The sequence below is a fragment of the Opisthocomus hoazin genome, chromosome 2 (assembly GCF_030867145.1).
Source record: "Opisthocomus hoazin isolate bOpiHoa1 chromosome 2, bOpiHoa1.hap1, whole genome shotgun sequence".
In the NCBI taxonomy this organism is placed as follows: domain Eukaryota; kingdom Metazoa; phylum Chordata; class Aves; order Opisthocomiformes; family Opisthocomidae; genus Opisthocomus; species Opisthocomus hoazin.
In genome coordinates this window covers 5,534,223-5,560,622 of record NC_134415.1, presented here as the reverse complement: position 1 = coordinate 5,560,622, position 26,400 = coordinate 5,534,223, and the positions used below count along the sequence as shown (strand labels likewise).

The 26,400-nt window shown below is 41.1% G+C and overlaps 1 protein-coding gene across 1 annotated transcript in view; it reads left to right on the top strand.

Moving 5' to 3' along the window:
- Window positions 1–25,635, top strand: part of GALNT2 (polypeptide N-acetylgalactosaminyltransferase 2) — a 105,408-nt gene extending 79,773 nt beyond the window's left edge. The window contains exons 8-16 of the mRNA XM_075412092.1: window positions 2,677–2,764; window positions 6,582–6,669; window positions 7,226–7,329; window positions 11,275–11,401; window positions 14,848–14,940; window positions 15,137–15,220; window positions 17,016–17,142; window positions 20,634–20,753; window positions 22,705–25,635. Coding sequence (XP_075268207.1) covers window positions 2,677–2,764; window positions 6,582–6,669; window positions 7,226–7,329; window positions 11,275–11,401; window positions 14,848–14,940; window positions 15,137–15,220; window positions 17,016–17,142; window positions 20,634–20,753; window positions 22,705–22,860 — 987 coding nt within the window. The 3' untranslated portion in view covers window positions 22,861–25,635. The remainder of the gene's footprint in view (window positions 1–2,676; window positions 2,765–6,581; window positions 6,670–7,225; window positions 7,330–11,274; window positions 11,402–14,847; window positions 14,941–15,136; window positions 15,221–17,015; window positions 17,143–20,633; window positions 20,754–22,704) is intronic.
- Window positions 25,636–26,400: the final 765 nt, after the last annotated feature.

Below are 26,400 nucleotides of genomic sequence, written 5' to 3'. Positions count from 1 at the left end.
ACTCTCTCCATCACACTACGGATAAATAGGTATCTTGCTTTAGGATAATTTAAAGGAAGCAGCTGCTTTTGAGTATTTTAAGTGAATGAACTCCCTGTACTTTGGAGGCCCACAACCTCTTTTTAGCAGTCTCTGCATTAACAAGTTTGTAGTGCCCGGCAAAGCATCACCTTAAGAACGTGCAAGTCTTTTGTCTGCTTTGCTGCTGAGCAAATCTGTAATTTCAAATTGTGGAAGGAACAGCACGTTTCCAAGCCAACAAAGTGGGCGTTGTGCATCGGAACTGAACGCTCGCAACCTGGGTATTTGTCTGTTGGAGAAAAAGCTGTGAGTTGTTTAAATAATATGTTAGGTGTAGCAAGTGGTGTTAGTGTGGTGTCACACTGATATTGATAGAACTACTCAGAGCAGTGGTAAAAGCCTGAGGAAATTCGAAATGCATAGAGGTGGTGTGCTACCTGCCTCCTCAGCATGCTGGAGGTAAGTCTGAAGCTGAACTGAAGCTCTGCCTAACGTGATACCTGCTAGCCTGGGCAACTTTTACCACCAGGTTCAACTGTGCCAAGTAGAACCATTTGACAAAATGCAAATTTTTGTCAGATAATGTTTTTGGAGAGAGTTGTATAAGCTGTCTCAGCTTCAGCAAAGAAAAGTAGGAGAAAGAAAGGAAGGGTGGTCTCATTTTTGTATTTCATGCTGATGGGTGTAGTGTGAATAACTGGATAGGCTGGAGATTTTCTGTCTCGTCAGTCTCTGAATAAAGGAGTTTTCTAATTCTATCACTGTGTATAGAATGCCTAACATAAGGTCATGGGTGCGCCTGAAGTGCGTTAGTGGTGTGGGAGGACACACCAACACAGTTAGGGTTTTGCAGTTAAGGTGCAGTAAATCACAATCGCCTCCCAAATACAGCACAGTTGTTAGCAAAGCCAAGTGCTTGCCATTGCAAACGTGGACTTGGGGCTACAGCTAACCAAAACAGGAGCTGAAGTTGTGATCGATGGGGGGGAATAGGGCGGGTTGGTCTTTTTTGTCTGTATTTCTGGTTTGCTTTAGACCAAGCTAATTAATACCTAGGAGCAGACCTGATTAGATGTTGTATTACATCCCTCATGAAAGCAGATATTTGGCCTGGGTGGTATAGCTGCAGTGACTCTTAAAAGAAACGTAGAAACCAGTAATGAGTCTTCAGCTCTTAGCTTAGTCTGCAGCTTGGATTCTCATAGCTTCGCTCGGATTCTCCTTTTGGCTGCTGGAGAAGTTAGTGGCCTGTTGCTCTCTTGGGCAGAATGACCTAGTAAATGCCAGCTATGTAATTAGGGCATATTAAAATCAGTGCGGATTGAATCGTTAATAGTCAATAAATGAAAACGGATATTTAATGTCCTTATTGGACCAAGCAAAGCGTTTGGCCAAAAGAGTTGCTTTGAAGTCTCTTGTTATGATCTCAAGCTATTCTTATACTAGTTTCGTTCCGTTCTGTTCTGTAAAATACTGATTAACAAGGGGGGGCTGTTGGTGAACCGCTGTTTCGAATGTCTGTACTGTTGTTTGAAGACAGACTTAGGAAAAAAGTTCTTAAAATGTAGATGTTTAGGTTGGTATGGTGTTTTAGCCATGAGAACCTTTTCTCTATAAGAGTTCCCAAAATATCTCCTGTTTGTTCAAAACACGTTTTTATATTCGCAGTTGTGGTGATACACTGTTCTGAAGTTGTCTGTGCTCTCCGAATGATGTTAAATTGTGGAGCTCAAACGTTTATTTTGAACTCAAGCAAAGTGTTTCATCAAACCAGCGTAGAACTTATGCTTCAGTGTGTAAATCTAACTCCCCCTTCCACCCCCAGTGTCGTGGAGACAAACTGGCTTAACCATGATACTGCATTTCTAATATTAGATGAGTCTTTTTTTATAGTACCGATGTCTTGTGATCCTGCTGGATGATGCGTTTGGAGTTCTTGGAAAGGTTTTTTGTTTTGCTGAAACTCTTTTGGCAAAAACATCAGCTAGGGCAATGAACATTTCTCAGAGTAGTATCCAAGGCCATAGTTGGGCAGAGGAATGTAGTAGCTGTACCACTGGAATCCTGACTACTGGACATCAGTAGCGTTCACTAGTTTGAGGGGTTTTTAGGTTCTCATTCCTATCTAAGTACCTGACTGTGAAGTGTAATTCTTCTAGTGTGAAGTGGGTTGGAATTAACCCAAGGCTTTTCTGATTGCACAAAGGCCCAAGTGTTCCTCAAAGGTTGAAATAATCGCTGTAGTACACTGCGTGGCTAGAGACTTGCTGTGGAAAACGTGAATTGCCTGGATGCTGCTTTTCTTTGAGCTGGTTTTAAAAGTAAGAATGGAGGTGCTGTTTGCTCCACTGCCTGTAGAACTCCAGGTCTGCTGCCTTCTGCAAGAGCAAGGCGGAAGAGAGGGCTCACTGGAGTAGAAGTAGCCTAGAAATAGCAAGAGGATTCCCGGCTCTGTAGTGTGGTTTCCGCTTTCTGGAGCGGTGCTGAGCAGAGCTGTTCGCAGCGCTGGCCCTTCAGAGCCGTGAGGTGGAGCAGGGGGAGAGCTGGGGGAGATGTGCTGCTGAAACCCTGCTGAACTGTTCAACATCTCGTCCTGCCTGAACCTTGATATATTGATTTCATTATTTCAATATTACTTTCTAATATTTATTTTAGGACAAGACCAGAGTTGTGTCTCCTATTATTGATGTAATTAATATGGACAACTTCCAGTACGTGGGGGCGTCAGCTGATTTAAAAGGCGGTATGTACCTGTACTGGAATATAGATTTGAAAAAGAAAAAAAAAAAAAAGGCATCAAGAATCAAAGCTCATAATCACTGCGGTTGTGGAATGGGCAGTTAACATACTGTTCTCCCCTTTCATATATCTAGTTTGAAGTTCTGTAGGTCACTTGTTTCTAGGCTTGGATTTTAATTGGCCTTATTGTCCTCTGCTTGAAAACAGTTCATCTTTATTATCCTCATTCTTACAAGTTTATGCTGCCTTTTACCAATATGCAAGACTTGCTCCAACGTCTGTAGGATTGTGTAAATGTATTAGAAGCAGCTTACGGCCAGAGCTTATGATTCTTTTTAGATAAGACAGGCTTTAATTGCTTGCTAGCTTAGAAGCCCATGAGCAATGCAGTGCCTATGAGTTTTTTTCAAGATGCTGGTTTGCTTGAGAAATTCAACTCTTCTGAATAAGCAGAAAGCTTTGTAATGTGTTTAAAAAAATAATGTTTTTGTTAGTTATGATCTGTAATTGTGAAGAGAGTAACATGTGACAATGAAAATTTTTGTGTTAATACCTTTACTGATACAAAATTCCCTGGTAAACAGAGTTTAGAAGTATTACAGTTTCACTATGTCTAGCTAGTGTAAACTGTTGCCAGCAAATGGTAAAAAGACTTGTGAAGCCCTCAATAAAAAGAAATTAAATCCTCCCCTCTCCTTTTCCAAAGAGGGAGAAGGCAACCACACACTAAAATCCTTACTCATTGGAAGTTTTTGAAACTTTTTTCACTGTTAGCAAGAATCTAGCATTTATAATGGCTGTTCTCTGGCCCTCTGCCCCCTTTTTTTTCTTTTTTGAAATGATTGTTCCCACAGCCCTGGAAACTAACTGTCTGCATAAAGATATAAGGTGAGCCACAATACAGAAATTGTGCAGTGCTGTTCCCACAGTGTTTCAGCTTTTGCTGAATGGACTTTCTTGAGTGAGGAAGGAAAAACCCATTTCAAGTCTGTTCTTTCAGTTACTGGTCTGTAACTGGCCACCAAGTGTTGGTCCATAGACTAAAATAAAAGCAATATTTGCCTGATGGTGTACATGCTTCAAATTTGTCAGTGATCTGAATGTGAGAGGTTCTATATCCCCTTAATTAACGTTTTGAACTACCACCTACAGTGCATATATTCACAGTATGCTAATGTATAGTTCTGTGCTATTATCTGTGTGCCAGCTGTATTAAAACCTGAAGGCTTTCACCCAATCTATTCGTTATACCTCGAGTATGGAAATCTCTATACCATTATGTGGCTTTTATTGTCGTCTGCAGCAGGAGGAGGAATTCTTTCATTGAAACCTTGGATTGGTTCCTGCGGGGTTCATGCTCTTTAATCCTTCCCAAGCGAGGTGGGAGAAGATTGAGAGATCATTTCACTTGTTACTGCTTTTCATGCTTCATCTTTGGAACTCCGTTTCTCAAATTTGTTTTTTTCAGTGCTGGTTTTCTCCCCCCACACACAGTAGAAATAGCTAATTTAAAGTGCATGGAGGCTCCATACTGCCACACTGAGGAGCGAGAAGCTGCCTTTTTTTAATGTTAACAATAGAAATTTTGCACATACCAGCGTTCAAAGCTATTTGGGGGTCTGTTGAAACGTGAATAATATATTTCTTCTTAGTTCCCAGAGGGCAGATTACTATGTTAGAGGCACTGCAGCATTTGCCATCACGGGACACTGTCACTGGGGCCAAGTCTAAACATGGAAACCAAACTGTGCTTTCAATCTTAGAGACGGTATCTGTGCGGCTGAAGCATGGAGAGCCGAGACAGCTGGGGCAGCATTTGTGCCTGCTCTGTTTTGAAAGGGTTTAATCACCCAAGACGAGCAACCTAGCAAATGCTACAAACTTGTTAAAGCAGACAGGGCTGAAATAATCCCAAAGTCTGGCCAATACTAAATCCCCACACTTCATGTTACATTTTTTTTCTTCGAGAGGGGATTTGCTAAGATGTTTATGCTGCCTGAGAAATACATTAATTACTGGAATAAACCATAGCCAACTGAGATCTAATAATTTAGAGTATGCTTGTGAAGCAGTTTACACTGGATAGAATTTCATACTGGGTATGCACTGGTGTTTAAAAATAGTCCTTTTGCAGAGTTACTGATGTTATCTTATTGAGTGCAGATTTTTCCCAGAGTCAGTGAAAATGGAGACGAAAACCCATTTTTTTTGTGGGTAGACAATTTCTACACTTGTTATGAGTTTGTAACAAAGTGCTGTGTTCCAAAAGAGACCCCTTGTGTTCACTGGAGTATGGGTAGCTCTGTCACTGCCGCTTCTGCTGGAGAACAGTAGGGTTTTTTTTAAGTTCTCCCAGATGCAAGTAATTTTGGTGGGTATGTATGATGAAATGCAGCTTTTTAACTGCTTGGAAATATTGGAGCTCATTTTACTTTTCATGCTGGAGGCTTTGCAGTACTATAGATTGTAGCCATTTTACTGTTCTGCTACTTGGAGTTTTGGAGTAGTTAGGCACTCTTTCATTTTTACAGTGCAACATTTCATGAAATACTCGAACGTGGAGGAAAAGAGCTGGCGTGCATGCTGTAAAGACTGTTCAGGATAATTTCTGTGTATTGTGTGCGTGATTAATATCTTGTGGGTTAAAACCTGTTTCCTTTTCAACTTTCTGTATCAGTCATTACTATGCATGTTTATGGATGCAGGCAGACAGTTTGTAGGACCGTAATTGTCGGTTTACCGTAGCTTTTTCCCCACTTCCCCACAGAGTAATTGCTTTATCTTTATGCTAGAGAAAGAAAACTATTGACATCTGTGCACCAGAAATCTGGAAGTCATTCATTACATGACCTCATAGGATCTAAATGTGTCTGGCAGCAGGCAGTCTGCATCAGGCTGATTTGCTAGGTGTACTGGGAGAGGGCTATGGACCTTGTGTAGTTTTTTAATAGATATTCATGCTTATGGGCATAACCCCGCTCAAATCTATTATGAAAGTGTTCCTATAGTAAATTGGTCTTATACCAGCTGTGTATCGTTGCCTAAAGGAGGTTATTCTAGCTGTTGTTAGGTAGAAAGCTGCTGTAGGTGACCTATTGGTTTTGTCTATTCCAGTGATCTTTATGTGCTTCTGTGCTTAACCCACGAAAGGACCAGACTAACTGTTGCTCTGTGTGCACACACGTGTACATACCTAAGGGGAGTAAGCTTTTTTGGCTCTTTAGCACTTGCCTAAGGTTTACAAAAATTATGCACTTGGAAGCATGCAGTGGGAAAGGAGGAAGTGAGAGGAATGTTAATGAGAGAAGTGAGAGCTATGTGACCTGTTGTGACCTTCAGGACAGAGAGCTCCTGCTGGTAGAAGAGTACCAAGAGTACTGCATAAACCTTGTGTCAACGTAGATATGTGATCATTTGGCAAGAGTTAAATGGCATTTGTACAGTACAGGCTGTTGGGAGGATTGTAGTGGCTGGAAGATCTTCCTATGATGGTCTGCTTGGCATAAGAGTATGAGACATTGGATTCCTATATAAGGCTTTTGCTTTGTCACTTGTTGACAGGGTTTCTTACTTGGTGTAATAGATGGCAACAAGAGAAATCAAAGTTATTTTGTATTTGAGATTACTTTTTTAGTTGTCCTGTCAACTTCTGTACCTTTCATCTGGACTCCTACTCATTTTTTCCTACCCAGAGATTTTTATGTGTTTACATTTTTAATTTAAATTACAGTTCCCAGTGTTTTCAGTCAACATTATGTTACGAGTTGAATGATGACCACACTCATCTTAACATCTTCCTCTCTAATATTTTCTTCTTGAAGGCTTTGATTGGAACCTGGTGTTCAAGTGGGATTACATGACACCAGAGCAAAGAAGAGCACGGCAAGGAAATCCAGTTGCTCCCATAAAGTATGTCTGTACCACCACTTCTCTCTCTAAGTGATTGTAGTTTGCAGCTAAACAAACTTGGAAATCATCTTCTCCGAGTCTGAAAGGGGATCTTTACTATAACTTCCATTAGTCTTGAAACCTCATTCATATTTATGTAGCATTACGAGACTCTCAGAAATAAATTGTATTTAACAAAATACTTCAAAGCATGCTGGTAGATTATTTATACTTAACAAAAAGTAGATGTCACTTTGTTTAAAGTTGGTATGTTTTGAGGGCTAAAAATACAGCATCAGTTTTGATGTTCTGTTGCTGCTGCAAACTGCCACCCTCCACATAAGGAACTTGTGAGCGAAATGGAGATTTGGAAGCTGCCTCCTAAGGTGGTCACGGCATTATATGTGCCATGGAAACGTGTGCAGATAACATGTGAAGTGATGGATGCAAAATTAGTGGCACATGTGAAAACATTGCAGACTTTTTCAAGGAGGCATTAACCTCAAGGTGCAAATAATAGTTACCTCCCAGTTCGTGGTTCTGTAAGTATTCAATTTAATATTTCTTGTCTGTTTAGGACACCCATGATAGCTGGTGGGTTATTTGTGATGGACAAATCCTATTTTGAAGAACTGGGGAAGTATGACATGATGATGGATGTTTGGGGTGGAGAAAACTTAGGTAAGTATATTATTTACCTTCAGATCAGTATTGAAAGAAAGCAAGTTTCGTCTTTGCCTTTAATGTCATGGGGTCATGATCTTACTGGTTTTGTGCAAAGAGGGTCAAAACCAGAGTTAAAGCTTCACATACATCATTGGCAAAATCCAAAAGGTTTATTTCAGTGAAAGAATTAAAACAAGGTAGGAATTATATGCTATATATGAGGGAATGAAAGTGTTCATTAAGAGGTGAAATTTTTTTGTAATGAAAGTTGATTGATAAAATAAAAAATTACAGGATGTAGACAGGAAATTGCTTTCAAAAATGCTGTCTTGTTTGAAAGTCACATGCTCATCCAAAGTTATGGATTACAGTACAATAATGTTTAAAGGCTGACAATTTAAGACATGTCTTAAGATGTTGCTGAAATTTAATCATGAGAAGTAAAACACAGCAGTTTGAGATTAATGTTCTTACATACACCTTAAGAAATCAATTCAAACTTAGCTGACTGAGGAATAATCTGTCTCTTATTATTAATACAATAATGCCTGGCCTCTAAGCTTAGTGAGTGTTTTAACTTTGTACCCCTGTTTTAGCACTACAAGATAATTACGGTTGAGAAGGCATTTTTTGCCATAATTCCTTATTTTTGGATGTTTGAGTGGGATTTAGGGAAGAGGGAGGAGGGGCTGAGAAAACGCCCGCTTTAGCCATTTCTTCCTTGACTTAGTGGTTAGATCTGGCTTTAGCAGTTTTTTGGGCTCTTCGCACTGCTGTATTGTGCAAAGTTTTTCTCCAGCCCAGACCAGTGTACTTGTATTAAAACAAAAAAGACTTTGCAGGAGCAGAACTGCAACTTCTCAAGACTTCCAGTCTGTCATTAATTTCATTTTTTAGGGTAGAGATGCATCTCAAGGCATTCGAAATTGTGTGTTTTAGGACCAGTTCTGAGGATAAAAACTTCTCTACGGCACGTGCTAGCTGCAAAATCCTAAAATACCTTGAACTTGTCAAAACCCATGAGTATTTAGAGTTACTGAAATATGCACGTGCATGGAGCATATGCTTGGCCCGCAAGGAGACGTCGGCTGTGTACAGCACACGGAGTGTGGAGACATGGCAACCAAATCTTTAAGGCTCCTGTAAGGAGCTTAAAGGCTCCAGTCGCTGACTTCCCGCCGCAATGCTCAGATAAACCTCTTAAGTATTTTGAATAATTACTTTCTGTGTTTCTGTTTTCTCACTATTTTGGCCGTATATAGTTAAATAGTATTAATATGAATATCGTAATTGTTTTTCATTTTTTAAATGTCCTAGAAAGTTGCTGGATAAACTTACTATGGCAATACTCATCTTCACTCTGAAAACCTCTTTTGCTGCTAGAGCTCTCACATATCTGATTAGCTGTAAGCACATACTCGAGTGACTTGAGTTTCTTCTGAAAATTTAGCAGCTGCTTTTCATGGTTGGATAATTGAGGCCTTGACAGCAGTAAAGGGCACAAGCAACAGCTCCTCACACCAGGTGAGAAGGCTGCACGCCAAAAGCTGTTTATGCTGCTCCTGCTGAATTCTGCTCCCCTGTCTCCATGGGAAGAGGGAGATGGAGACTTTGGGGTGTCTTTCCTCTGCTTCCTGAAAAGGTGAAGTCAGTCAGTACAGCAGACAGCTAATGATTTGTTCATAGCTCCCAGATTAACTGAAGACAAGTAAAAATCACATGGTGTATGATTTAATTGGCCGTAAATGACACATGCACCAGATACCAGAAATCTGTGATGTGCAGCTGAAAATTCAGTGTGCCCACTCATCAGACATCCTTACTCTCAAGCAGAACTCTAGATCAGCAGCTTGATGTTACATACAAATAACCTGCAAGATGGACTTGCAAAATAATTCTGTACATTATATTTATGCTTTATAGAACTTAGCTTTTTTCCTGCAAGCATGTACAGAGCAGTTGTTATATGGTATTTTGTTCACGTGTTGGTGCAGTCTCAACTTTACAAATTTCTGGATGGGCCTGCAGTATTTTGCTGAAATTAGCCAAGAGATGGCTCTTAGCATTAAGATAATTTTCATGCTTTTGCTAAATGTGGCTGATAACACACACCTGTTGTACGAAACATGGATCAAGGCTTGGTCAGTCTTGTCTGAATTTAAGTCCAGTTCTCAAATCTTTGCAATGCTTTTGATAAGCGTAGGAGGATCAGAGTGCGCTGGAGAACTGGATGGACCATTAGAAGGTTTGGGTCAAATTTGAAAACCTAGGCTTTTCTTAATAATTTTGCTAAAATCAGGGAGCAAGTTGAGACATTCCCTGTCTTCTGTATCGGTGGCACGCTACAATGAAAAGAGCGAATCTATTTTTGAGAGGTGTAACATAATCTCATGCAACTGAAGACTGTTTGACATGCTGTTTATGCCTTTTTAATGAAAAACTGTGTCCACTGATACCATTATAATAGTAAAATTTCTTCTCCCACTGTTGGAGTACGGCAAAAAAGATGTCTTAAGGGAGTTTGTTTGTTTTTTTTTTTTTTGTGGGGGGGGTTAAGTTTTAGTTACCATACAGTCCTTTTTCTTCAAAAATTCATACAGGCTTTAGCAGCCATGTTGGTACAAATAATTAATTTGCTTTTCTCTATTTACTAGTCCTTTGCTGCCTTTCCCATACAGCTATTTTTCATCATTTTCACTTCTGGTTTTTTTTTCTGAGATTTTTCAGAATCTAAGGTGCCTGAAACTATACATGTAGGTTTACATTTCTGGGAATTTATGGAGGGAGAATTAATCAAATTAATGTGCACAGTAGAGGAAGCTATGAATAATGGAAAAAGTTGACACAAGGTATTTCTAAATTAATTCTACAGCTAAAATACTTTTTCAGTTACTAGCAAAGACAAGACTGACATTAAAATTTCTGGAGAGTGATCTGTCTGTAGACTGGACTGTGGCGACTGTCAAGTTCATGACCATGCCTAATTGGCCCCAATGCAGCAGAACTTATCCCTGAAGTAAAACAAGTAGGAAATGATCCTTGTAACAGCAGACACCATTCAGAAGAAAGGCCGTTAACTACAATTAACTTTCACTGTCAATAGCTGAAATCACAGCACCTCTTTTTTTTTTTCTTTTTTTATGTCCTTTCTTTTTCTTCTGGACAGACCATCAAGAAGACATGCTCTCTAACCTTTGGGTTTTCTTCTTCAAATTTAATTTTTGAAGCAGTGCTGTTGTTATGACTGATTTTGTGTATGTAGGAGGAAGGCTTCTGGAGGAAGGAATGTCACAGTAGAGGTCGTAAAAGGTAGATGCTGACTTGAAATTAGACCTGCTTAGTATTTTTGGTTTCTAAATCCGTGGAAAGATGCTGAATGGTTCTGGAGAGGCTTGAAACTAAGGGTAGCACTCAGTAACTGGCAGCAGGTGCTGAACTAAAGCGGGAGGATCATCGAAACTGAAGCGGTGCTTGCTGCTGGAAGCAGCCTTCTTTACTGCACTTATTTGGAATGAGTGAGGAAGAGTTCTCTGTCAGCACTAGGTGATTTCTGCTGTCAGAGGTCTAAGTTGAGAAAGGTGTATAAATATTTCTAGACCTTCTTGTCCTCACTAGCAGGGTCAGCTCAGTAGATTGGCTTGGAAATGTACTGTCCGTAACCTTCCGTTTACAGAAGCTGCATCTTCAAATCAAAGTCTCTCTTCAGATCAAGATTGACTTGATGTGACTCCTTCCGCTGCCAGTGTTTGGGAGTGCTTGGTTATCTGCTATGATAACTTAGCAGCTCTACTGATTGTTTTATCATTCCTTGATTTTGTCCTTTGGTTATCCTAGAATTTCTCAGAAAATTATCTTATTCATCTTCTCGGCAATAATCACTGAAAGCCCTCGCTGTTAATAGTTTACTACAAAATTACAGCATTTTGTAATGTTGATGTTTCATTCATGTTTGCATTTCAGAGATCTCCTTCAGAGTTTGGCAGTGTGGTGGGAGCCTAGAAATCATCCCGTGCAGCAGAGTGGGTCACGTATTCCGCAAACAGCATCCTTACACCTTTCCCGGTGGGAGTGGTACCGTGTTTGCAAGGTAACTGTTAACCAAGTCTTTAACCGAGTAGCAATGTTCAGGATTTCTTCAGACGATCAGCAGGTGGCAGTAATTTCATTTTAAGGATCTGTTCTTTAGAAATATTTGCAATATTATCTAGCATGGAAAAATTTTAATTAAAAGGAAGTGACTTTGAGGCAACTACACAGATTGAGAGAAGAACCGGAGAGCTGAAAACCAGAAACTTCTAGTAGGCACAGCCTGAGAATCTGGAGAAGGAAATGCTTAGCTTGGCATTCTGTTAATTTGGAGAACTTTGTGTTTATTTGGTTTGAAAGAAGGCTTTATTTTCAGAACTGTCTCATAAATCTTCATTTTGTAGAAACAGTTTCGTCACTCACTAAGAGCCAGAATACACTAAGTTATGAATACACTTTGCTTGCTTTTTGTTAATACATGATCAATATGTGATATGTAAATGACTGTGTAGACTGATTCTGGCACTTGCGCCAGTCTGTTGGCAACTTCATTCTAAATCATATTTGCCTTTCCTGTGCGATGTTTAAAAACGTTTTTTCTATAAACCTAAGAAACTGCAGCGTTAAGGTCTTAGATTTACAGGCCTGTGAATTTTGCTGGTGGTACAATGTACGAACATAGCCAAAATAGCTCAGTATCTCCTCAGTTTCTCCTCTGTAGAACGAGAATAGCAATTCTGATTCATGTTCATGGTGGTTTTTAAGTAATGTGGATGAAGGTATTGCATGAGTATATGGTGGACACTTTGACCGAGGCTCTATCAGTTGTAGCTGAAGAATCGCTGTAGATTTTGGTTTAGAGAATTGGACTTGACACTCAGGGGGCTGGAGAAGTACAAGCCTCAGGTAAAGGTTCTGTGGGTTAAGAGCTGCAAATAAAATTATTTATCCTGGAAGGGATATGAAGCCCAAACTGTTTAACATGAAGCAACAGAGAGCCCAGATATACTTCAATTCATAAGAATGTACTACGCTGCCGATACATTCGGTCTTTTGTTTTACCTTAGATTGAGGAACCTCCTTAGGGTGTAATTCTTCTCTTCCACACTGGGTATGTCACCAAGATGACTCTTGATGAAGTTAATAGCCCTCTAAAATACAGTCACTGTCCTGTTTCTTCTAGTCGGGATTTTCCTGGTTCCCTGTGCTTTGAAATCTGTATTTTATGCTACAGTGAAAAATGAATAGTAGTACTTATGAGAAAACAAAATCTAGCAATGAAATATCCTCTCTTATATCACACATCTATTCCAGTATTTATAGTGTGCATCAGGGGGGTAAAAAGATCTACCAATTAAACTGTATTATGTAGGCTTAGGATGCAACTCTCTTAGTTTCACAGGAGGTTTTAAAATGACAATGGCATAACAAGGAGCATGGTTAATAAAAAAAAAAAAAATATATATATATATAAATTGTGCAGTTTTCCCACTCCTCTGCAGCTTTTCCATCTTTGGGCTGTTGCCAAGATGCTGCTTTTCTTGTGATGTAAATAGATACTTAAACATAGCTCAGCTGAAAAGTAGGAAGAAGGTGTGACTGTGTGCTTGCAAGGATACAGCAGACACCAGAAATGCGTCCTGTTGGCAGGGGCTGAAGATGCTGTGTTCGTAATGGGATTAAAGCTTTTGAATGTTGTCGTGAGGTCAAATCATCATCGCGATTTGATCACTCAAGTGTCCTGACAATTACCATTGCAGGTTTGTTTTAAAGTTGCATTGTGTTTTCCAGTCATTTGTGTTCAAAATGACTTTGAAAAGAGATCCCATGGGTTGAATGGTGAGGACAGCTGAAGCTTGCAAACTAGCATCTTGGGTACTTACATCCCTTTCCAGATCTACCTTGCTCTGCAAGTGGTTTATTACCTGTGTCCTTAGCTGTCCAGTTGTCTCAAATTCTGAAATGTCATTAAAATCTTCTGTTTCATTGGAATTATTGTTGAATTGACCTAGCAAAGCTGCGTGTCGCTTAAAAGCAGAGTTGACAAGTTGCTGTGCCTATGAAGGTTTCCTCCTCAGTCAGCTTTCTTGGCTGTCAAACCGATATAACAGAATGTCTTAAAATCAGTTTTAGCAATGAGAGAACGAGAAACCTAAGGTAATGGCATACCCTTGTAATACGGGGGTTATCAGATATCTGTAGGACCATGGTGCAAAGAAACTTGGTGCACAGAATCTGTGCTGGTCTTGCAGTTGAGACTTGTCAGCTTACACCATCGTCTGTCCCTTGACTGTGTGCAATTTGTTCTGGAGTGCTCTGGGGAAGCCTCTTATTTTTAGCTGACTCGGCAGTGTGCACTGCCTTCCGGCGGCCAGAACAAATTGGTGACTCTGGATGAGGCAGCTGCAAGGAAAAAATGAGTCCTCGAACAAAAACCGATTGAAGTCTGTCTTGTGACTCTTTTTCTTCCTCATGTCCTTCCTTCTCGGTGACCTGCGAGAAGAAATCACTTTATCCTATTTTTTTTTTTGTCTTTTGAATTGGAAAATCATGTTAAAGAAGTTACTGTCTGACTGAGTTTACTCCAGTTGCTTTAGATGATCATACTGCCAAATGTAAAATAAACTTCAGAGCATGACAGTGGCAAATGAAATAGGACTTAATTTTCTAAGCATAAAATTACAAACAGTAGAAGTAAATGAGTTTCACATGGAAGCCAGGGTACGGAAAAAGGCATTACCCTCTTGCAGTCCAAAAGGAAATTTAAAGACACCTGGTACATAAATACAGGAATTTTAGTTAGAGATACGTTTCATTAGAAATAAAGGATTTGGGTTAGTGTTTTTCACATTTATTGCAATAATTAATCTCTCTGGAATTTTAAAGCATGAGAGATATTTTCTAGCTACCGGTTCTCCTCTGTTACCTCAGCTGCAGGAGACTTGCTTGGTTCATAGCCTTAAATTCACAACAGCTTATGTCTGTGTGGAACTTTGAGTGCTCTGCTGGTAGGAGTAGGATGAAGACTGAAAATATGTGTTGGCTATGTCAGCATATGTTTTCAGAAAGGTAGAAGAGATAATTAAATATTGGCAATTGTTGAGAGTGTTTGGTTTCCAATTAGCTTGCCAATCTAGGTAAACACTCACTGAATTTGGCTTGTGTCAAGTTACTCTTATAAAAAGAAAAAACAAACAAACCAACTACGTAACTTCTGAGAAGTCTGCAGAAAGAACTCCAAGATGTGTATTAAATTCTGGATGAAAACCTGAAGCAGCGATGAGGGTGGAAAAGCCACAAATTTCATTCTGAATGCATTGATTTCCGTTACGCTGCTCTTCGATGATTTTCTGTTAGTTGGGTCTTGAATAAGGAATCCTCTGCCTGGCTTTGATGCAGCTGACTATGGAGTACTAGAAAGTATTAAAATGAACCCAAGGATAAATTACATGGTTTAATTGCAGCTGGAGAAAATATAACCAATGTGTTTCATCTGATTGTTTCCAGAAATACACGCAGGGCAGCAGAAGTCTGGATGGATGAGTATAAAAACTTCTATTATGCAGCAGTGCCTTCAGCCAGGAATGTAGCATACGGCAAGTAAGTCACAAGTGCTTCTTTGCCCTCTTCATTTACTCTTCACAAGACAGCACCTTCTGAGGTGAAAGCAGTGCTAGCTCTCATGTGTGATCTCTTTAAGATATAGTTCTTCTGGTCTTGAGTTTTCTGGATATTTCTTAATGGATGTGAGGACAGCAGCCTGACTTTGAAAACTGCTCCTTTTCTTCCCCTCTAGTATTCAAAGCCGAATGGAACTCAGAAAGAGACTGAGCTGCAAACCCTTCAAGTGGTATCTTGAAAATGTTTATCCTGAGTTACGGTGAGTTTTGGTTGAATCAAAGATACTATGGACTTCTCTTTTTTGCCCTCCCCAGAAATCATCGGTTGCTCTTTCTGCTTCCTTGGATGTAAAGGGTGGAGTTTTTAATTTATTTGTGAAAGCAATGCCTCGTGGAGGCTTATTGGCTTTTGGTTTTTATTAGTCCTGTTCCTGAAGAGCTATTTTTCCACTTAACTGCGACTACAGCAGCAGTAGCAGGTACTTCAGAGAACAGCGTCCAAAGGACTCAACATATCTGAGCCTGGAGTGAGTCTCCTACAGAAGCCCATTGCACAAGAGTGCACTCTTCTGTGTCCTGTTGTTATTCCTTCAAAGCTTTTGCCTTCACCTAAGCATAGTTGAGCGAGGAGACTGAATCTCAGTACGAGTAACAGGAGTCAGCAGACCAGAAAGCTTTCTACGTTTGGCAGCCAAAGGTAGATGCCTAAGGCTCTGAGAGGCTGAGCCTTCTGCTCGTTCTGTCTGTTGTCCTCTGGCTCTGGATGATCACTAACTTTTGGGAGGTGGGGAGGTAAGAAGAGGGAAATGAGGGGTAATGTAGCTGACAGTTTCTGTAACATGAATACATCCTACCTAGTGAAAAATCCTCAAAGAGAAACATTTTATCCTTTCAAAAAGTGATAACAAAGGTTTTTGTTCAATAACCAGTTAGTTAGTATGTCTGTCAGGTTGGAGTCTATAGACTAGTTTGTCTGCTGTCAGCCTAATACTGGTAGTGTAGTGGTAAGATACTGTGTATGGCTTGTAAGAATACTTGGGGTTTTTTCCTGGGGGCACTTGATGTCAGTAGACTCAGGTAACTGCTAGTGGCACACAGGCTTGGAATGCAGAAGCACCAGCCATTAGAGCCCTAGTGAAATGTGTACAGAACCGCACATACTAAAGAGTCTCATAAACCAGGATGATGCTGAGCAAGTAAGTTATTCTTTATTTTCTCCTAAAAGTGCCAGGGGATATTTATTTTTGTTTAATTTGCAGAAAAAAAAAAAAAGTCTTGCAAGCTCTCCTGGAAAATGTGCTACCATAAGCGTTACTGAAGTGCAATGTCGTCTTGCTCTGTGTGATGTCTCATGTGATCATTCTGCTGGGTAGAATTATTATTCTCATATTATAGTCAAGTTTTAAAAGGAGCTAATGTGCCACTGCTTTACTGTTTGACATGAACCCTCGGACTCTACCCCACAACTGTACTTTGTTGAATGGGTTTGCCTAGTTACTTCCATACTATATGAGTGCACTTTATGTGCAACCATTAGAAAATAGATACCAGCAAAACATTGTGGTGGGGTGTGTGTGGGGTGTTGTTGTTGTTGTTTTTTTGTTTTTTAATTCCTGACCCCTTTTCTAACACTTCAGTAAAAACAGTCTGGGAAAAATGTAGAATGTCATATTTCTGCCTCTGTCTGGCTTGGCTGAAAAAACAAGAGGGCTTGGTGACCTTAACTGATAGCATTGAGCTTGAGTAACCTTAAATGATGATGATAAGTCACCTTTAGTTTGCTGTTTGTGCGGAGTTTGGATGTTCATCGTCATTCTCTGGTACATGGTTTTTTTGTATTCTGTCCGAAGCTTGCAAGTTTACTCATGTTTTATCGGTTCGTGATCAGATAATTGCCTTCCCTCATCAGAAGACAATGGAGATTTCCAGATAGTAGTCATCACTCACCTTTAACCTGTCATCTTAACAATACTGCGAGTAAAGACATGGAGTTGAAAAAAAAAATATTTAAATTAAAGGAACTGAATTAAGCAGATATTTCTGGTTTGATTTTAGGGTACCTGATCATCAAGATATAGCTTTTGGGGCTTTGCAGCAGGGTACCAATTGCCTTGACACTTTGGGCCATTTTGCAGATGGTGTTGTTGGAGTTTATGAATGCCATAATGCCGGGGGAAACCAGGTCTGTATGCCATTCATTTTTTTTTTTTTCAGCAGTATGTGATCTTTAAAAAAAAAAAATTTAAAAAAAGTGAAACTTTTTAACTCAAGCAGGTGTTGTGTGCTGGTGAGAGGAAGATGAACCCCCATCATCAGATCAGTTGTTATAACAGATTGGTTAAGTAACTTCTCCATCAAATATAATTTTGCATTTTCAGGATTAGAATCTGAGCACAGGGATTAATTCAGTGTGCATCAGAATATAGGGAGGTTTAAAAAAATGCTTTCTTAAATCCTCATTTGGCTCTTCTAGAAAACAGGGGTTCCTAAATGTCATATCCTATTCACTCTCAGTAAAGGGAGGGTTCCAATGAATCCCTCCTAATCCTACTCTTAAAATAATTGCAAATGTGTCAGATCTGTAAATGAGAGCATTAATTATTTCAGAGAATCTATTTATGCAGTTGTGACTTAGTTATCATTCATGAAATGTACACATACGTGCTCAGTTTTGGGTGACGCTTTGTCACTGAATTCTTTCCAGAATCAACCTGACTATAAATCAAATATAAATCAAGTGTAAGATTAATACTTCAAGTACATCTGTTAAAATAGAAAGCTAACCAATTACAAATCTGCCGTTGAATGAATATCAGAATTTTGCTCACTCTGATTTAAATTAGAAGGGGAAAAACCCTACAATCAGATGAAGCACAGAAGTGAAGAAGTTATGTCCTGGAAGATCTATCATGTTGATGTGAATGCATTGCCATCGTACACCTGAGACATGCCTCTCTTCCCTGTCTAAAGAAATTCTATCTGGGGAGGCTTTTGCTATTACCTTTAGGAAAGTGCACTCGTCTTTTCAGAGCACCACAGTGGTTTTTTGGGAGAAAAGGTGGACGTGTCAGAATTGCCTTGGTACAGAAACGTTGGAAGTTGCTGCTGATGTTGTGTATTCTCTGTGGATGCACAAAGTTATTTTCCTCTTTGTAACTCCCCTCCCCTGAATCTGACACTTTTCTGTGTAGTTTCTTCTGTGAAGCTGACCTGCACAAACCAATATATGCTTGCTCTGAACAGGTCCCTGTGAGAGGACGTTCAGACAGAGAAAGAGGCAGCAGGGGTCAAAACCAGGTTTTATGTCCAGGCAGAATTTGTGTTGGATTGGAGGGAGTGAACAGCGTGGGAGAGGAGGGACGGGGAGCAAACCAGATTAAGATGGGATTAAGAGTATTCAGATATTATAGGCTGTGGAGACCTCCTCCTATAATTTGAAAAGCGTACTCTGGCTTGTGCTCAACACAACTTAAAGTGCAGAATTTAAGTCAAAAAGGGATTTCTGCTCCCCCTCTCCAGCTGGTAGTATTCAGTTGTTAAAAAGGTAGATGTGCATCTCTAAAGGGCTGAAAAAATGGTGGTGTGTTTGACAGCTGTGTACAAGTATCTCGGGTTACGATAAGGAGCGAAGAGTGAAGCCAAAGGCGTGTAGGTGCGAGGGGAACGTTTCAGGTTAGTGGTGTTCTACAAACTTCACATTTCTGATTTATGACACAGGGTTTTTCAGATGTCCTAGTTTTCAAATTGTTCCGCAGAGCTGTCCTATTTCCAGCCTGTGCCATGAGCCCATATGCTGCTTGCAGTTTGTCTTCTCTTCTGGTCTAGTGGAACTTGCTGAATCTTATCTCCGTTATAGGTGGTCATGGCTCCTGATCATTGGAGGAAAGCATCTGCACACTGTGTTTTGTGCCATGAAGGCCCATCTCGTAGATGTCTCCAGCAGCAGGGCTGGGAGCTTTTTACCTCAGGCTTTTAAATGTGTGAATTTCTTGTGTGGTTTCTGTTGTGTCGGGGGCTCTTGCAGCCTTTTGATGGAAGGGTGAAGATGTATAAAGCAGCGTTTTCAAGGCTCCAACTTCCTCTGACTGCAGGATTGTCAAACACTAGTTTTACCACTTCCCTGATACTATTTTCAACTGTCACTGTTCAGTATATATCATATAAGGGGGCCATCTGTTTCAGGGGCATCTGTGATTCCTGATAAGCTCTGCAAATAACTTGATTAATTCCTTAAGTTGTTAAAAGTGTCTATGAATGATTCTTCTTGACATCTTACAAACTGGACAGAACTGAGAAGGCAAGTAATTTTGCTGTCATCTGAGATTAACATGAAGATTCCTGAGAGAAAGGAAGTTTTCAGCCGAAGAGTTTGGGAGAGAAATAATGGGATGCACAGAGTTCTCCTGCCTTTGCTTTGTTTTACGTAGTTGTCATTCTTCTAGTACTTGCCTAATGCGGGACCCATCCAGCGGCTTGCTGCCTCTACGACGGCGATTCCTTGTCATCGCGTGGGCTGGAAGTTCTGATTGTTTCCTGAGCATCTGTTCGCACAGGAACTTAATCGCTGTGAAATCTGCGGAGTTTAAAAGTCGTTATGCAAGCCAAAAATTCAGCTATGGTATCAGAAAATAAGTAAAAGAACCTGGGTTGGGATTAGTCATTTAATTTCTCTCTGAAACACTGATTGCTTGCAAAAGAACATTAAATGTGGCCAGGCTTGGCCCTGTATGTCTCGGGTTTGTATTATACAACTCTGAATCCTCTTTAGTTGTTGGAGAAAAGCTAGCCTTGCCGTTTGAAGTAGCGACAAGCATGATTTGGATAATTAGCGTAGATAGATTTTTAGTTGATGGATCAGCTTCCTTCCGCAAAGGATAATTAGACAAGGGAAGACCAGTCTGGATCCTGGAGTCTAAACTTTGGGGAGAAAAGCAGGGATTCTGAACATCACTGCAAGATCAGGTGCTGTGTGGAAGGATGCTGAGATCAAACAAGCTGGGCAACAGCACATACAGAGCGGCTTTTCTTTGCTTTCCGAGTTGCAGAAGTAAATGCATTTAAAGGACATTCTGTTGTACGTCGGGCCTTGGATAGGAAGGAACATTGTCCCTTTCCCTTGGGGTCTGGCCCTCTTGTGTATTGCTTTCTGGTGGTCTCTGCCGTTTTGAGAACTTCTCTTGCCTCACTGTGGTACGTAGGCTTTGTCCGCCGCATCTCAAGCTTTTAGGGTTTTTTTATATATATAATTATATGTATTTTTACATATATATAAATCTCTCCTACATAGAAGATATGGGGGGGGATAATACACACAAACACACACCCACACAAATAGAGAGAGATAAATACAGCTGGACAAATACTTGGACAAAGAATTTAAAGCTGAGGACCTGTGTGAGTCCCTGCTGCACTGTTGCGAAGCCAGCAGAGGGAAGCAAACAGCCAGCCCAGCCCTGAGCTGGCCTGGGGATGCTTAAGCAATTGGGGTTACTGGGTTTGAAAAGGCCCTTTTTTCCTCTCCTGCTCTGTGGGAAGTCATGAACTGCTCTGATGCTCGTACGTAGCCACTTACAGGATCTTAACCTGTGCAGTATATGCAGAAATAGCATGTGCACCTTGCGCCTATGTTAGTATACACTATTTTGTACACATTTTTTTTCCTCTGTTTTCTAGGAATGGGCCTTAACAAAGGACAAGTCAGTGAAACACATGGATTTGTGCCTTACTGTTGTGGACAGAGCACCTGGTTCACTAATAAAACTTCAGGGCTGCAGGGAAAACGACAGCAGACAGGTCAGTATGTCGGGATTGCACTCTGCAAACAGTGGGGAAAACAAGGGCTGTGAATGAGCAAGAAAGCGCGCTGGTAATCGTATCTCCTACCCATCCTGCTCTTCTCTCTGTCTCACTGTTGGTTGTGTGTGTGAAGTCTGGATGCGTGACGTGTGTGCCCTTGTTGCCAAGAGTGTGCCCTGGCTGCCAAGAAGGCCAGTGGTTTCCTGGGGTGCATGAAGAAGAGAGTGGCCTGCAGGTCAAGGGAGGTTCTCCTTCCCCTCTACTCTGCCCTAGTGAGGCCCCATCTGGAGTACTGTGTCCAGTGCTGGGCTCCCCAGCTCAAGAAAGATGAGGAGCTACTGGAGAGAGTCCAGCAGAGGGGTACGAGGATGGTGAGGGGAGTGGAGCATCTCTCCTACGAGGAAAGGCTGAGGGAGCTGGGCCTGTTCAGCCTGGAGAAAAGAAGGCTGAGAGGGGACCTTAGAAATGCCTGTAAATATCTCAAGGTTGGGTGTCAGGAGGATGGGACCAGACTCTTTGCAGTGGTGCCCAGCGACAGGACAAGGGGCAACGGGCACAAACTGAAGCAGAGGAAGTTCCGTCTGAACAGGAGGAAGAACTTCTTCCCTCTGAGGGTGACGGAGCCCTGGCCCAGGCTGCCCAGGGAGGTTGTGGAGTCTCATTCTCTGGAGATATTCAAGACCCGCCTGGACAAGGTCCTGTGCAGCCTGCTCTGGGTGACCCTGCTTCGGCAGGGGGGTTCGACTGGGGGATCCCCAGAGGGCCCTTCCAACCCCTGCCATGCTGGAATTCTGTGATCTACGCAGAGCAGCAGGAGTAAGCTTGTGGTGCTGAGCTTTGCTTTTCATAGGCCAGTGAGAATCATTTCTGAGCATGCAGAGGTTTTATCCCAACGCTGGCCCTATGTAAAAGTTTCACCCGACAGCATTGATACATAACAATCTCCAACTGCCCTGTCTGTGTTCTGAAACAGAATATACGTTCTACAGTGTATTTTTGGAAGGTCTTACTCAGTGAAGTTTGAAGGTTATGTAGTCTGTGTCTGAGTGTGGTTTGGCTTTCCAGTTGTCTTTTCAGCTGTGACCTGTTTATAACAGCACTGGACTCCTTCAGGTCATTTTTATTAACGCAGCATTCTAACTTCATCTATTTCCCACGCCTGAGGAAAATCACGTTTGCAGAGTCATGCCATCGTTCAGATCTAGCCGTATAACAATTCATCTCTTTCTGCTAAGTCATCAGTTCTGATCCTCTGCCAGCTTCCTTGCTTCCATGTCTCAGGTTTTGCAGGCAGACAACTGAAATGCAGTTCCTTGATGAAGGAGGCGTATTCTTGCCACTTTTCAGAAAAGGAAACTGAGGAAGCAAGGTTTTCTGGATAAGGTTTAAGTGCACAATATGTTAGAAATACAACAGAATTTTTTTTTTTTCTTTTTTTTTTAACATCCTGTATTTGGGATTGACTCCATCCTTGGCGTCACCTTGGGCAAAGAGCTTCTGACAGTATAGGTTGACTGGTGGTCTGCTGTAGAACTAAAAGATGTCTGACAGGTTTCTGGATTTCTGCAAAGTCGTGTTTAGTGATTGTGCTTCTTGCTTCTCTAGTGTTATGGGGACGGGGTTTTGTGATTATTTCTTTCTTCAGACCAAAGGGTTCACACAGGTAACGTGGTGTGACAGTGTATTTGGGAAGCGCTGAAGCGAAGGAAAATGGTTTGGTGTACTCTGTGTCTATTGCAGTGCGTTACCTGAGTGAAAGGCTGGTTTGGCCAGGCTTGCTGTAACGTATATGCTCTTTATTCGAGGATCATCTTAAACTGGGTACTATTGCAGTTTTCGCAGCTTTCCAAGCACGAGCCAGGGAAGCTTATGAAGATTGCAAAGGACGGGGTGTAGAACTCATCCTTTTCCTGCTTTTCCAGCTCAATAACTGTCTTTTCTCTTCCAGAAATGGGAACAAATTGAAAGCAATTCTAAACTGAGGCACGTTGGCAGCAACCTCTGTCTAGACAGCCGAAATGCCAAAAATGGTGGTCTCACCGTGGAGATCTGCAGTCCTTCTTTGTCACAGCAGTGGAAATTCACACTGAATCTGCAGCAGTAGAAGGACTTCCGAGCAAAATGCCGTTTCGATTCATAGACGTTGGGCAAAGTTTTGATTGAATTACTGATGTATTTCTTAAAACTTTCCACGGAACTTATATACCTCAGTATTCCACCTTTATCTGAAAGTAGGAGAGTGCTGAAGCAGACGCCAGGGATCCAGGGGACTTGGAGCACTGCAAAGATGTCGCTGAACGTGACCGCAGCACGGTTCCTTCTTGGTGGGAAGACTTCAACGGTTCCTTTCTGTCTTCAGTTATGTACTTGCACAGCAGATGATAAACTCTAGGAACAACTGATGTATGATAAAAAAAATGGATCTGAAGAAACACCTGTGGGGAACAGGGCGTGGGGGGGAGGGTGGGAAAAATTGCTAGGAGAAGGTCATTTGAAAACTCCATTTGCATAGAAATCACGGTTTGTCGTTTCCAGAAACAGAAGTGTCATTTGGAAGGTTTGGTTTTTTTTCTCCTGTGTGTACTTGGTAATTTGAATACGAACTTTTCTATGATGGACTTGAAATATAAATATATAAAAGTATATATATTGTCAGCTCCCAATGGTTTAAGATCAGTTTTCATCATCCTATGATTATCAACAAAGTGATTGACGTATGTCTAACCAGAAATTGGATTGGAATGGTAGGAGAGTGAGACTTTATGAAGGTGCGGATTTTGTGCTGCTGAGTGTGATGTCCGTGCTAACACTGGATGCTTTTGCTTTGCAAACTGGATCTACTCCTTAACACTTCGCCCTCACTGGAGAGAGATCGTGAAACTCAGGAGGAGAAAGAAAATAGCAGAATAAGTCAATGCATCTGCACAGGTGATTGCTGGGATTGTTTATTCCAACTTGGAAATTCATTACATGTGCTCTGGATAACGTTAAACATATACTTGATATTTGTGTTAATCATTTCTGTAGTACTCTGTCTCTTAAAATACTTCTTCCTTTGTTACAAAATTATACAAACGGTGTAGATCTTTCATGCAGCCATGTGGGTTCAGCACAGTTTTATTCTGGGCCCTAATGAGAAAAATCTCTTTTGTCTCGAACTCCCCTGTTGAGTTGTAGGAATAGGAACGTCACTGTCGACAGCACAAGAGCTGCATTTTAATTTGCAAGGATGAGCGGCTGTGTAATATCTCTGAATTGCACTTGTTTAATTTATAGACCTACTACTGGGGAATTTTCTTCCATTTTGTTTCTTTAAATGAAGCTTTTGAGTGGGTCCAGGCTTGGCTCTGGGAATCAGCCTGGATACCAGCAGATCCTACGCATTTTTAACCATAGAACCCATGCATTTTGCAGCTTCAGTCCAGCTGATGTCATTTTTATATTAAAATGATACCGTCAAAGTGAACCCCAACTTTGACCTGTCCTTTCTTATGTTTGCATAGACTATATACTTTTTTTACTAAAAGCAAATGCTTTAATGAGCTTTTAAAAAGAAAAGGTAAAGAAGTACTAATAAGCAAGCCGGCATTGACAAAAACCAACGCAACCATGCAGTGCCAGGAGGCAGTTTTGGCGAGACGATGGGTCTCGGAAAAATGTGAGGGTTGGCCATAAGGAGATGGAAACCATCTGCTGTATGGCAGCGTGCTGGCACAGTTCCCCTCTTCCTTTGTTCCGGGAAGTAGAGTGGTTCCTGACTTTTCAGTTTCCCTTGGCTGCACCTATACGTTAGGTGCAGAGGTGGTGCTGTTCCGGGCAAAGTGGCTTCAACGGTGCCAGTCAAGGTGCCCGTAAATACCTTGTGTGTCTGAAGTGATGACTTGCACGTACCTGCATACCTTTTGGACTGGGGGCATTAAATCCAGTTTCTCCCATCTGTCATCTGACTTTCTTTATGAATAACTAACACTTTTTTTTTTTTTTGCTTCTTCATAGTCCACTTTTTCCGAAACTTGCCTGTTTTAGAGGCCGTACAGCGGATAAACTGTTATTCAGCTTTTAGTCTCTCCCTATCTGTAGCCTTTTAACCTAGCTGAGAACTCGAAGGACGTGATTCATAAACATAGCAGTAGATTTCTTCATATTCTGGAAAACAAATGCTGAAATATGGGCTCAGCAGCAAGTCAACTGTTCGAGGTTTTGAAAAAGAGAATTTAAAAGAAAAAAGACCCAACCCCTCAGCTTCTACCACGGAGGTACTTCTATTTGCAACTTTGATCGTGGTAAGGGTAGTACTAACTGAAAGCAGCAGTTGCAACTCTGAATGTTGACCTGCCTCTTAACTCTGGATCAGAATTGCTAGTAAAAAAAAAAAAAAATCCATATTCCACCTCTTAAGTCTTTAACATCAGCTGCTGTCATACAAAGTAGGAGTATTTTCACTAATTCCCCACGGATGCGGTGCATCGGGGCTTTGATATAGGAGCTGTAGGCTAAAGGCAGCGTTGCTTTGCTTGGAAAGAGCAGGCAAGAAGTGGTATCCTTTTGTTATGTTTACATGACAGCGTGCCAAAGTTACATGCTGTGATTTTGGGGGGGTTTCACGTTAAAGGAATTCGCCCACCAGGAAGATAAATTTAAGAGCCCTTGATGCAAATCGTGATGGAGTCTCCTGAGAACTTTTCTTACCGTCTTCAGAGCCAGAATGGTGATATTGTTTGTTTGGCAGATTTTCAAAAGATAGTTTGGAAACTGGTTTTTTTTTTTCAGTTGGTTTGAAAAGTCTGCTGTACAGAGCTTGTACTTTGTTCATTTTATAGATGGAAACCATCCTTGAAAAATTGTTTAACTTAAATAAAGAAGAATGCTTTATAGATAACTGTGTGGCGGTTCATACAACCGAGTAAAACCAAGAAGTCTGCCTGCTGCTCGTAGATTGAACTAGTTTCCAAATGCTTCGGTTCACTCGGTGTTTTATAAAGTTTGTGTTCTAAAAGTGTGTCCATGTGGGCGTATATTTGCATTTATGAAAAGAAAATTTGTTTGTATTTAAATTTATACGATAACTTTGAGGCAATCGTCGTCTTTTGGGAGCTGCTTTACAATGAGGAGTGAGTTACCACTGGCTGTAGCCACCTGAAAATACACCGTTAAGGATGCTACGGTGCTCTCCGGGGGGATGCACGGGAAGCAGGAGGATGGATGAGGTAAAAAAAAAAATCTCATCTGTGACGTTCTGTTCAGCTTCAGAGTCGCCTCGAGTCAGTTCTTGGGGCGCATCCTTCTCTCCCACTCCCGCTTCCCACCAAGATCTTTGCTCCTGGTCCGGGAACCTGAGCTTTGCAGTTGGCCCCCGGGACACGAGCAGCGAGCATAACCCGCGGAAGCGTTTGTAGGAAAGATTTTAACACTTCTACTATTTTAATTGTACTGAAAGGAAGATTTTTACCTGTCGGGCTGTAGGAAAGGAGAGTTCTTGGGTGCAGAATGACTCTGTGTGTGAGCCAGAAGTCGGTGACTAGTCAGCACCTTTCAAGAAGTCTAAATTAGATGAAGCAAGTGGAGCATTAATATTTGATTGGCAGGAGTGAGAAGGCCCTGTCGAACCGCAGTAAACAAAGCAACCTCGCATTTGCAGATGGTA